Source organism: Apostichopus japonicus, chromosome 16, assembly GCF_037975245.1.
Source record: "Apostichopus japonicus isolate 1M-3 chromosome 16, ASM3797524v1, whole genome shotgun sequence".
Taxonomy (NCBI): domain Eukaryota; kingdom Metazoa; phylum Echinodermata; class Holothuroidea; order Aspidochirotida; family Stichopodidae; genus Apostichopus; species Apostichopus japonicus.
The window spans coordinates 21689073-21702887 of NC_092576.1; the positions used below are offsets into that span (position 1 = coordinate 21689073).

At 39.8% G+C, this 13815-nt stretch overlaps 1 protein-coding gene and 1 pseudogene across 3 annotated transcripts in view; one reads left to right on the plus strand and one right to left on the minus strand.

The window, feature by feature from the left end:
• LOC139982821 (pleckstrin homology domain-containing family F member 2-like) overlaps positions 1 to 13815 on the plus strand; it is a 41328-nt gene that overhangs the window by 597 nt on the left and 26916 nt on the right. For all 3 annotated transcript variants that reach the window (XR_011798384.1, XR_011798385.1, XM_071995932.1), the window contains exon 2: positions 4589 to 4653. Coding sequence is in view for 1 of the 3 variants with exons in the window: in XM_071995932.1 (XP_071852033.1) it covers positions 4589 to 4653 (65 nt within the window). In the remaining 2 variants the exon portion in view is untranslated. The remainder of the gene's footprint in view (positions 1 to 4588; positions 4654 to 13815) is intronic.
• Positions 5501 to 13703, minus strand: LOC139982829 (uncharacterized; annotated as a pseudogene).

Below are 13815 nucleotides of genomic sequence, written 5' to 3' on the forward strand. Positions count from 1 at the left end.
AAGTCCACTTTATTGAATCCCAGAAGAAAATGACATATCTGCTGTGAGCAATAAAATGAATGATACAAAATACACTTACCAGTCAAAACGTCCCTTTACCAAACATCCCCGTACCAAAACGTCCCCTCTTTTGGTCAAAACGTCCCTGTAAGTCAAAACATCCCAGTCTATCACATTCATTCATAGTTGTGAATATAAATTAATTTTAAGTTATAATTTGGCTAAGTTATAGGCATGCAAGTTGGATTACAGGCGCTAAATAAATCATAAGGGACTATATCGTTTAATTATATTTGGTATGAAAAAGGTATATCGCTATATGTTTTTCAGTGAAGTAACGAATTAAGGAAAACAAAAAATATTATACAAGAGGAATAAAAAATAATTTGGATGTGTATACTATACAATACATATATCTGCTAAAAACTGTGTTTTAACCTAAACTATACTTATCCTTACTCATTGATTTGAACTAAAAACATCAACACTTGTATTCCAACTGATAATAAAAGCGGGGATGTTTTGACTCACGGGGATGTTTTGACTGCGGGGACGTTTTGGTAAAAAGCGGGGACGTTTTGGTCTTAAAAATGCAGGGACGTTTTGGTAAAGGGACGTTTTGACTGGATACCCAAAATACAATATACAATGTTCAGTTATATTCAGTCTATACAAATTATGCACTAACTAGCTCCAACAGCACAACTCAGTCGAACGGCCAGCCGTACCTTGTGAAGTCCTTGTTGTGAACACTAATGGCAGTGTCTTTAAACGAAGAATGATGTCTATCTGCGAGTTCTATCGCGAGTTCCTGCTTGCGGGAAGATCACATATACATACATACATACATACATACATCTGTGTGTGACGTCAGTGACCTCAATCTACTGCTATGAGCAATGATACGGCTGGTTAGATGATTATACAATGGGTGACAGGTGATCTTTCCACAGCAGCTTGTCTCGTACACAACTCTCCCTACACAGAACTTCCGTTCCAATGCTGGTCTGTCCTCACACAAGAGGGCCAGGAAATGTTAATTGATTGCCTGTTTGCACTCAACAGTCATCATTGGTAACAATGGACAGTCGAAGACAGCTTGTCTAATGAATATAATATTGCGTCTTCAGTACAGCAATTCTTACTGTAGGCCAATTGTAATGGGTCCATTGGACAAAATATTAAAGACTTAAGATAATTGAGAACTAAACGCTCACAGGTCTTCTTGACAACTGAAGTTAAAGCAATAGGTCGAAGATCATTCATGCATGAGATTATTGGGTTTTTGGGCACAGGGATGATACATGACTGTTTCCAAATAGATGGAATGGACTGTGTAGTGAAACACATATTGAAGATGTAAGTAAATAAAATACCAGCTCACTGACTTGTGCAATCTCTAAGCACTCGGGGGGGGGGGGGGGGATAGATTATCAGGGCCAACAGCCTTAGATGGAATAATCTTTCTAAACTTATGCCGAACTTCCTCTTCAGTGACTTTTAAAAAGGGCACGGAATTGTGAGAATTTACACATATGAGCTGATCAAATTGTGGCTTCCTTTAAGCATTTAACACCCTCCTCCCAGTTTTGCACATATTTTTGGCATTTGGAAAAATTACCTCAACATGATACCACTACTCCCTGGGACCAGAGCTTAGAGGCTCAAAGCATAGCAAATAGAATCCACAGTCAATGGATGTATACTTACACAAAAGTTACAGTTAGCTTATCAACGAATGTATCAATTTCAGGTATGAAAGAACTTGACATGGCAGACGTTTTAAGGCCATTCTGCTCAATTGTACGTTGCATAGGCACAGAGCAATAAATATTTCAAGATCATTTATACATTTCTGAGGAAGTATACATATATGCAAAATGCATACATTTGAGTGATTTGGATTTTTCATAGACAATTTTTAATTGTAGTAGTACTACCTTGGCCAGACATTTGAGATACCAGTTTTGTAATAACCAGAAGAATACATAATTCCATATGTTGCAAGGAGAAATGGATGTACAGTATTAGGCTTACAGTGTATAATATTTAATTTGATAATATGTTAGCTTACATGATGTCAGAAGTATCCTGCTTTTGGACACACGAAACTAGAAACATACAAACTTTTGGGCGAAATTCCAATCCCAATATTGTACTTTTAACAGCCAGAATGAAGGTAAAATTGCACTTTAATCCATGCATCAATACATAAAGTAAATTATAATCAGCTGTTGCACATTATTATTGTTTGCACAACTCACAAACAGTAACTACTTGTGCAACTCTCAATTGCGGAATCCTGTTTAATAGTAAATTAGTTAAAAATATAAGCGTATTCTATAACACTAGTCCTAAATCGTTCTTAAATGAAAGATTATATTCCCCAAAAATTTGATATGCATGAAACTGTGTGCTAGCATGTTTGGGGAAAAGCACAAGCCTATTCTTCTTTGTAACTTCTGTTGAATGATTTGTTACTCTGTTTGACCAACTACATTCAACACTTAGGTTGTACAAACTGTCGTCAAATGGAATCACAAATTTCTTAGCAAAAATATTAAAGATGACAAAGTATATAATGAATAAAACTGATTTCATGTAGCAAAGACATTGATGGATCCTGGCTAATTAGTTTTACTACCCCTTGTGTTGAACAGAACCAAAACAAAAAATTAACAATTTTTTAATATCCGTAAAAATTATATTCTACCATCAGCTGGCTACACTAACAACTAACAGTAATGTTATTAGTGAAAAAAAGTTTGCGCCCCAGGGGCGCAAGCCCCAAAGTATCGTTTTTCATATGCCCTACTGTTACTAATACTAGTGTTATTCACTGCCTATACTTTGAGAATGTTATACACAGTATATAGGGCAGAAATGATCAGTGCCTTAGCTTCACTGTTTTTCAGGGGTGGCCCGGCCCGCCCCTCCTTTCGACCACCCTGCCGTTTCCACCCATTTTTACCCCCAGTTCCCCCCTCTTTCATCCGCCCTTCTACTTCCCTACTCCCCACGCCGTAGTGGCTTAGTGCCTAGTACCTACAGTGTGCATATTTCTCGCTAAATTTCAGTTCACTGTACTACTGTATGTACATGCCTTTTTGAGCTTCATTTTCAACTACACATGCGCATATCCTTAAAATCTGATCCAACATTTAACCTGGGCTCTTTGCAAGCAATCATCTATACGAAAATTACAGTAGGCTAGGTATATCTATTTACGCAATGCAGATTTAAAAAAGAAAAATTGAATGTTCTAAAGTACAGAAGTTTACACAAGATTGTTGCAACAAAATAACATTTACTGAAGCACATGGTTACGTGGACCTCGTAAATTGTTTGCAACAGATACTACTGATGGTAAGAATGCACATTTTACATTAGCAACTATTAATACAGAGAAAAAAAACATACTCTGAGCTGAATATGCTGTTCAGGATCAGCGATGTTAGCTTCCCACAAAATTCCTAGGTTTTCTCCACCAGTTAACATTTTCTAATCAAAACAATGATTCAAATATTACGTGATAGTCTCAGAAACAATGCAAGTGGCTTAATGGGGTTGTTGCCTTGGTCTGTGACTTGGATGGGGTTGTTGCCTTGGTCTGTGACCTGGGTCACTGGGTGGGGTTGTTGCCTTGGTCTGTGACCTGGGTGGGGTTGTTGCCTTGGTCTGTGACCTGGATGGGGTTGTTACCTTGGTCTGTGACCTGGATGGGGTTGTTGCCTTGGTCTGTGACCTGGATGGGGTTGTTGCCTTGGTGTGTGACCTGGATGGGGTTGTTGCCTTGGTCTGTGACCTGGATGGGGTTGTTGCCTTGGTCTGTGACCTGGATGGGGTTGTTGCCTTGGTCTGTGACCTGGGTGGGGTTGTTACCTTGGTCTGTGACCTGGATGGGGTTGTTGCCTTGGTCTGTGACCTGGATGGGGTTGTTGCCTTGGTGTGTGACCTGGATGGGGTTGTTACCTTGGTCTGTGACCTGGATGGGGTTGTTGCGTTGGTATGTGACCTGGATGGGGTTGTTGCCTTGGTCTGTGACCTGGATGGGGTTGTTGCCTTGGTCTGTGACCTGGATGGGGTTGTTGCCTTGGTGTGTGACCTGGATGGGGTTGTTGCCTTGGTCTGTGACCTGGATGGGGTTGTTGCCTTGGTCTGTGACCTGGATGGGGTTGTTGCCTTGGTCTGTGACCTGGGTGGGGTTGTTACCTTGGTCTGTGACCTGGATGGGGTTGTTGCCTTGGTCTGTGACCTGGATGGGGTTGTTGCCTTGGTGTGTGACCTGGATGGGGTTGTTACCTTGGTCTGTGACCTGGATGGGGTTGTTGCCTTGGTGTGTGACCTGGATGGGGTTGTTGCCTTGGTCTGTGACCTGGATGGGGTTGTTGCCTTGGTGTGTGACCTGGATGGGGTTGTTGCCTTGGTCTGTGACCTGGATGGGGTTGTTGCCTTGGTCTGTGACCTGGATGGGGTTGTTGCCTTGGTGTGTGACTGGATGGGGTTGTTGCCTTGGTCTGTGACCTGGATGGGGTTGTTGCCTTGGTCTGTGATGCAGCATTGTTATTAAGCTTCTTTTTGTTTACAGTTCACAGCCCAGCAAACAGGAAGAGGATTTCTGTGGTGGAGGACAGATTCGGCAGCTCTGGTCAGGTAAAGCAAAGGGATTTGTTATTTAACTTTTTTTTCTGCAGATTTTGTTTCTTGCTTCTTTTCATGATGATTAGTTACCTAGACTGTCCTGCTGCAATCATGTGAACATATGTTGTGGACCTACCATTACAAAACAGTCAAATGATATCATAATTTGCACTTTGTGTAAGAAATAGGTCCAAATTAAACAATATTCATGTGAAGGATGTGTGTAAAATCTTGAGTATTCATATCATGTGACTGTTGATTTTACAGTTATCTTTTTATATTCTTAAAATCACAAACTGAGATTTTTGTAAGCACTGTGAATGTTGTTAGTATAGTGAACAATGTTAGTATAGGTTACCCAGGAATGAAAGTTTTCATAGATGTTTGAGAGAGCTGTTATTAATCACAAAGATCTCTTTCATATAACTCAAAGATGATGACTTGGTTTATACATCATTATCTCCTTTAAGTTTCAAAGCAACTAAGAGCCTTTCATACATGATAAATTATGTCTTGCACATTGAACCCACATTTTCAATTAATAACACTAACTGAATTTCTTTGTTTATCTTGACAATGCAGGTCTCAGACTTGTGCTTAAATGTTAAAAATTCATTGTGAGGGTAGGAATGTTGTGTAAAGGTTTACAGCCTGAAATCAGTAGCTCATGTATATATCAGCACAGCAGAGTGCTTTGATTTAACAGACAGAAACACCTGGTGATTGTTTCTAAGTAAACAATATATATCTGTGTAGTTTAGATTGTGCATTATACTTCTAACAACCCACCACACCTGCACTGTGTATAATGTATTACTGCATCATGACAATCTGGCTCTGAAGTATGTACAGGTAACTACAGTTTGCAGTTTTTATTACAAAATGCGTAAAATACATTGATACATTTGAATCAATACTGAATTAAAAGAAATTTCTTCAAATATGCAGTAACTGAGTATGATTGAAGGTAAGTTAGCATGGATGATAGTCATTGTATTGGGATCAGAATACAGACCAGACAGTACCTAATAATGTCACACTGTATGTACTGTGAAGTATTAGTTTAATACTGAACTCTCAGTTTAATCAATAATAAAATTGCACATAGTCTTACTTTTTAGTTGAATATGACAACTGCTGGTGTGTACCAGGTTATAATGAATACTTCTACTTTTAATTTATTAATATTTATCCACAGAGGAAATGCAGTTTCTAAAAAAAAAATAAAACGATGATAATGATGATGCTGAAGATCTATAAAGTACAGACAACACAGATAGTTAAACTGCAAATATCATTCTTCATGGATAAATCAACTAGATGATTAAATATTATGAAAATGTAAGGCTTTTGAAGAATTTCTACCATCATTACATCAGAGACTACCCACTGAGACCATTTCCTGGAGTAAGGAAGGGTTTAGCCATTAAATTCACAATACAGTAAAAAGTGTGCAATAGTTTCCTCATTGAGAGGTTTACTTTGTCTACCTGACCACCGACATTCCTACATCATCATGTTCTACGTAGGCCATCCAGATATTTAGTTACTGCTTTGTCTGTGTTTATAAAGTAGTAAGCACTGTGATGTAAGCTTCATGGCATACTGTATAATGTTGGCATAAGATTGTGGGTAATATATCTTTAACTGCTACAAAATATTTCACAAACTTGCCATTACTGTACATAGCACAATACAATGAACCATACATGTACTAGACTGACAAATATAAATGAAACCTGTGTCTACAGTCAAGTTATGGACTTGCATTATTTTGGGATTATGATGTCAAGGAAGTTATAGTCTCAATGTGTGTTTGCCAAATCGTGACTTTGACCTTTCCAACTTACTGCTCCTAAGAGCTCAGAGAAAATAACACAGTTCTATGCAATTTTCTATGCAATTTATTAAAGAGTCTGTAAATTCTACAAACTTCAATCAAAATTTGCAAGTCGTGCCTAACAGATCATGCGACAATCAAATCTTTCTGTTTTGTTAACAACCGTTAGGCGGCTTTGGTCTATAGGAATACTTTACGTGGCTAACCTGTGTTAGGTTTTTTCTCTTGTACAGTATCTTTCTTTTGGTCTCTGTTTTGTTTACAACCGTTAGGCGGCTTAGGTCTTTAGGAATACTGTTGATGTAGCTTGCAAAATTGTGTCCCTCCTTCCATTGCAATGAACAAACAGGTGTTTTCAGATGTTTCCTCCGTGGAATTGGGTAAATACGAATATAGATTACAGAGTAATGATCATGTTGATATGGGCTGTCGCAGTGATCTTATGGTCAATCGTTCACACCATAAGGGCAACAGCAAATAAATTTCTTTCATTCAATTGCGACAGCTTTTTTTCAATTAAAACCACCTGGTCAGACTGCATGTAGAATAAGAAACATTGAATCTGCTTTGGAAGTTTGTTTTTACGAAATTTATCATCAAACACGTATTGAGACTTAAAGAAATGAGAATTTGAATTTCAAACACAAATTGTAAGCACAAGCAAGTCAGCTACCCTCACTGAGAAGAATACATGTAGGCTGGTACATGTAGGCTGGTACATGTAGGCTGGTACATGTAGGCTGGTACATGTAGGCTGGTACATGTAGGCTGGTACATGTAGGCTGGTACATGTAGGCTGGTACATGTAGGCTGGTACATGTAGGCTGGTACATGTCTCTCTCTCTAGTCGACAGAAGTCGGAATCATGTTGAGATTTGCCCATTTATTTCTGTCCCTCATCAAGTTAGGAAGATCAGTTTGAAGCACCCCGATGTCCCTAGCAATTACATCTATATAGCTGAGCTTATGTTTTCCCCTATTTCTCCTTCCATGTTTTGGTGTCCACATGATAAGTTGAGAGACTGGTTCCTTGGTGTTCCTGTATGAGTGCCCTGCTAGTTTGAGACGGCGTTGTTGTATCTTACAGGATAGTTTTGGTTTGTTGCCATACAGTTCAGTATTTGTCATATGTTGACTCCAATGTACATTTAAACATTTCCGTAAAAGTCTTGTGTAGCACCCATCTAGTTTTGCTTCCAATTCCCTCGTAACTGTCCATGTATCAGAGCCATACATGATGACAGACTGTACAGTTGATTTAAAAATGTCTAGTTTGGTCTTTCTGTTGAGGCCATAATTTCCACACAGTGTCCATTTTATTACAAGCAGACCATGCCATGCCAATTCTTCTGTTGATTTCACTTTTACTATCTCTCACAAGGGAACCAAGGTACTTGTAGTTGTCAACTTCATTTAGTTTTGCGCCACTACTTATTTTGATGTCGATTTTGTCCTGGGTTTTGATGTTGACTGTGAGATATTCAGTTTTTGACTCATTAAGTCTAAGGCCCACAAGCATGCTTTTCAACCTTTTGCAGTAGCTCTTGACCGTTGTGCTGGTCATCGCTACATAGGACAATATCATCTGCAAAATCTAGATCACAAAGGACTACTTTTGGATATCTTGAGCTTCTTCTTTGGTTGAGTGTGAAGCCTAGTTGCTCTGCATTTATGGTTGATTTCCTCATTATGTAGTCAAGTACGATAATGAATAAAAACGGGGCCAGAGTATCGCCCTGTAGAACTCCTGCTTTGATTTGGAAAGGATCAGTGTCGCCGTCGGGTGAGAGAACGATGGCTTCGGTGTTTTTGTACATAACTTGGATGGCACTGACCATTTTTTTCGGTATTCCATAAGCCCTGAGTATTTTGAACATTTTTCCTCTATGAATCGAGTCGAATGCCTTGCGAAAGTCAACGAAGGTTGCCATGAGGGGGAGATTGTGAAAGTCTGCTTCCACTAATATGCGCCTCAATGCTAGGATGTGTCCAGCAGTACTCCTACCCTTTCTAAATCCATTTTGGTTCCATCTAAGCTTTTCCTCGACAGGGCTTCTGCATCTGTTCAGTATGAGTTTATTGTATAACTTAGCTGCCATTGGTGTCAGGCTTATTCCCCTGTAGTTGGTGGTCAGGCTAAGGTTACCCTTCTTAGGTAAGGGAACTATGGCACTCCTTGCGAATTCAATTGGTTTTTGGGCTGAGTCTAGTATGAAGTTACACAGAGTCAAGAGAAAAACTTTGAACTCGTCAATTTTCCAGAATTCTAGAGGTATTTCGTCAAGACCTGGCGCTTTGCCTGCCTTTGTAGCCTTGAGAACTGCATTGAGCTCATCCATAGTGAAAGACTCTGTAGATATTTCTAGGTCACCGTCTGAAATTATTTCAATGTCTTCAATGTCATCTAGTTTTGAAGGTTCTTCTCCAAGTAATGCTTCAAAGTGGTTTTTCCACTGCTTCTGTCTTTCTTCAGGTGTATTGCCATTCAGCCTCCCTTGGGTCGTTGCTTTCCTACCGGTTACATGGTCTATTATTTTCCAGGCTACTGATGGATCGTTACAGTTAAAGTTGCCAGATATTTCATCAAACCTTTCTTTGTAATAGTTATTTTTTGCTATTTTGTATGCTTCTGAGAGCTGGCTTTTCAGATTTTGTAGCTCATTCTGTTCGGTTGCCGTCTGCAGTTTTTCTCTTATGTCCACAACTGACTTAATGTTGTACAGGGCTGCTGTCTTTGTTCTGCGCTTTCTTTTTGGGAGTAGTTTTGGGGCTACCTCTTTATTTGCTTGTACTAGGTAACTGTACTCTTCACAGGGGTCTGCAGCATTGGTAGACAGTACAGAATATCTGTTTTTAACTGCAATGGTGAATTTCTTCTGCAATTCTGCATCTGTTCGAAGCACTTTCCAGTCTAGAACTGTTCTCTTTTGAGTTGATTGTTTTGGTGCTCTTAGGCTCAAAACTATGCGGCAAGTGAGGATACGATGATCAGAACCAACGCTTCCGAATGAGCTGTAGGCTTCAATATTTTGAATGCTATTCTTCCATTTAGATCTCACAAAGATGAAATCTAGCTGGGCACGGTAGCCTGATGGATATGTGAAGGTCCACAATTTCCCTTTGTGTTTTTGGAATTTTAAGTTGATAGGTATGAGGTCTGTTTCATTGATGAGGTCCAGCAGTACTTCACCATTTCGATTTGTCTCTGCCTGGAATGTATACTTGCCATCGGAGTGACCAATCTTGGCATTCATGTCCCCTCCGATTAAAAGAAAATTGTGTTTTTGAATTTCATTGATTGCTACTATGAGGTCCTTGTAGAAAGTTTTTGTTTTTCTTCACAGCTGGCATTGGTTGGACTATAACAGCTGATGATGGTATTGGCTGGGTTTCCACTGAATGATGCTTTTAGTATTCTTGAGGAGATTTTTTCCACATGCTGTAGACATTTACTGGTATGAGGACTTAGCAAAATTCCTACTCCCCCTACTGCAGCACCCATGGAATTCCTTGTTGCAGACGAAGTTACAGGCAACCAAGTGTTGTCCATGTGTTGGAATTTGATGTCCTCGTCGTGAACAATTCTATGTTCTTTAATACAAATTATTTCTTGATCATATTTCTCTGCGAGAAACTGGATCTCATTTAGTGCTTGAGTGCTGTTTAGTGTTCTCGTGTTGAATGTGCTAAAGTTCAGAGTCTTTCGACACCTGAGAAGTTTTGGAGCTGCTGTCGGCCAATTATCAACTGTTCCCCTCCCCGGGGAGTTGAAGGGAACAGCGTCATTGACTCTTAAAGTAAGAGGTGGTCCACAGAAAACTCCATTTTTGTTTTGATCAGGGGCTTCAACCCTGGTGCTGTTTGGTGTACATCATAATTCTTTCAATGGCTAACTTAACTGTCTCCTCGCCACTGGATGACAGCTGTGGATGTCGTTGGCTGAAGAAATGTTAAGCTCATCCGCCTTTTGATGGCTTAAACTCCATCATGGGAACCACTGCCCTACTCAAGCGCTCTTCCGTCTGGAGTCGTTGGCACTTCTTGAGGAAACGAAGGGTGCCTTAATAGGTAATGAGCCCTTCCTGCCCCGCAGTGATCGCTGACTGACCAGATGCCCCAAGCCGAGGAAACCCAAAGAGGTAATCGCCGAGCGCCAAGATAACACAGCCGGTTCCAGCAAACTATGCTCCCGCCTACGCTACCAAACCACTGTCCTGCTGCCAACAGTTTTGTCGTACCCTGACAAGGGGGCTCACGGGTACTAGACCTTGCCCAAGGGTCACCCGGAACTATGCATGGCAGGAGCGTCCAACTCCCTGAGGTAGCATATATGCATACCCGCATACCTACAAAACATGGTACATGTAGGCTGGTACATGTAGGCTGGTACATGTAGGCTGGTACATGTAGGCTGGTACATGTAGGCTGGTACATGTAGGCTGGTACATGTAGGCTGGTACATGTAGGCTGGTACATGTAGGCTGGTACATGTCTCTCTCTCTAGTCGACAGAAGTCGGAATCATGTTGAGATTTGCCCATTTATTTCTGTCCCTCATCAAGTTAGGAAGATCAGTTTGAAGCACCCCGATGTCCCTAGCAATTACATCTATATAGCTGAGCTTATGTTTTCCCCTATTTCTCCTTCCATGTTTTGGTGTCCACATGATAAGTTGAGAGACTGGTTCCTTGGTGTTCCTGTATGAGTGCCCTGCTAGTTTGAGAAGGCGTTGTTGTATCTTACAGGATAGTTTTGGTTTGTTGCCATACAGTTCAGTATTTGTCATATGTTGACTCCAATGTACATTTAAACATTTCCGTAAAAGTCTTGTGTAGCACCCATCTAGTTTTGCTTCCAATTCCCTCGTAACTGTCCATGTATCAGAGCCATACATGATGACAGACTGTACAGTTGATTTAAAAATGTCTAGTTTGGTCTAGGCTGGTACATGTAGGCTGGTACATGTAGGCTGGTACATGTAGGCTGGTACATGTAGGCTGGTACATGTAGGCTGGTACATGTAGGCTGGTACATGTAGGTATGTAATGATCTCATTGTTTATGTATCATGATTTACCTTTTACTGAGTCATTAATAAACTCTTGTTTTCATAAACCACATTTCCTGTTGGAACCTTTGAATCTATAGGACTTTTACAGGAAAAGTTTTTGTATGCATCATAATTTCCCTCATGTACTATCAACTTATGTCTTAAAGTTCCTTCTAAACCTTATTTTAGGTAACCTTCTAAGTTCTATAAATAACATGTGATGCTGTTCAATGGCATTTAGGTTGAAAATCAAATTGTGGTTTGTATTGATCAGTGAATCAAAATGATGAAACATGTAGTAAAGAAACATGCTGGTGTAGTTGTTGTGGATTTACAAGATACTGATGGTTATAAAAGATTGGTAGCAAACAAAGACAAGGAGGAAATCAAACAGGACTGAAAATGTCTGAAATGTATATAACATTGAAGGTACTTTAAAGGTTCTTGTAGTATATACTACTGTATGTATGACTGAAGGAATGCTTGCATATTCCCTCTGATAATGTTTGGACAGATTGGAAGGTTCACATAAAGTGCAAGAATTGCTTACAAAGCTTTTAGTTAGTCACAAACTTTCAGAAGAAAATGTCTCGGTGGTTTGATGACTCATCAAAGGTTTGAACAAAGTGGTATCTGACAACTTCTGAGCTAAATTCATCGATCATTTCCCTGGTTAGTCAGGCCTGATAAATAGTTGATAATTCCCAGACCTCAAAGCTGAAAATTGTTACTGGAAAATATCTGTCAGTGGATTTTCATTCAACAGGACTTCACAGAATAAGTCTACAGTAATGCTGCTATGTTGTTTCAAATTTGTTGTTGCTTTGCAGGATTATTTCAGACATATTGTGATTAACATTTGCAATTGGTGTTTCGGAAGGCACAATGTGGAAAATAGTTGCAACAAGAGTAGCAGAAAACTTGTAAATTTGGGTTGGTTTGTTGGGGGTGGACTAGTAAGATTAATCTGTGACCTACATGATACTGGGTCAGACCTAGGTTAGGTCATAGTTCCGCATCAGCATAACAAAAGATAAAACAGGCTGATTTACTAAATATTCAATTATTGACACAGTTCTCAAGGCCAATATTGTTGCATGTTTGTAACTGTTGGATCCATCAAGCTAACTGGCTGCCAGGATTACAGGTTATTTAGAGTGTAATGGGGAGAACCCTGGGGGTGTTAGAACCCAGGTACAGCTTGAATACCAGCTGTGATGTTTCTAATAATATATACAGAATATCCAAAGGTGCAAGTATAGAGTTAACATAAACTAACAACTAGAAAGCATCCAGCACTGTATACAATGACACAGTAGTAACTAATAAACAGCCTTTATAGCTTGAAGTATGAAGTTGAGGATTGTTCAGTGTCCTTCACCTTGCTTGGAAACGACAAGCACGACACTACTGGGAAAATGTGACAAGCACCACACTACTGAGAAAATGTGACATGCACCACACTACTGGGAAAATGTGACAAGCACCACACTACTGGGAATATGTGACAAGCACCACACTACTGGGAAAATGTGACAAGCACCACACTACTGGGAAAATGTGACAAGCACCATACTACTGAGAAAATGTGACAAGCACCACACTACTGGGAAATGTGACAAGCATCACACTACTGGGAATATGTGACAAGCACCACACTACTGGGAAAATTTGACAAGCATCACACTACTGGGAATATGTGACAAGCACCACACTACTGGGAAAATTTGACAAGCATCACACTACTGGGAATATGTGACAAGCACCACACTACTGGGAAAATTTGACAGGCACCACACTAGACTACTATGCCAAACAATAAACATGAATTTAACTGATTTAAATATAAGAACCCTCGATTAATACAATATACCAAACTGTTTAACTGGCCTGCTTGATACATTCTCTGCTATCTCCATTGTACTACTGTATTAAAGTTACTACAGTAGTCATGTGTTCAGATTCAATGACAGATAGTATTGCACTGTCTGTTGTGCTTGGACCTGAGGTGCTGCCTCATTGTAGTTGAAGTGCTATGAAATGCAGCATTTATTTCTTGTTATTTGATATGCTTCCTAGTTGCTATTATCTGTGGAATGATCAAAGCAGGTCATCGTCAACTATTTGTCCGTTGCAATCGGTCTGCAAGTATATTAGGCATGGAAATGTCAATGTGTAAGTATAGAACAACTTGTCCCTATAGGAAAAAGTTGGATATGGCTATTTCCTGAAGTTGACAAGTGTGGGTTCTCCTTGTTTGCAACCAGCATCAACTCTGTGTTCATC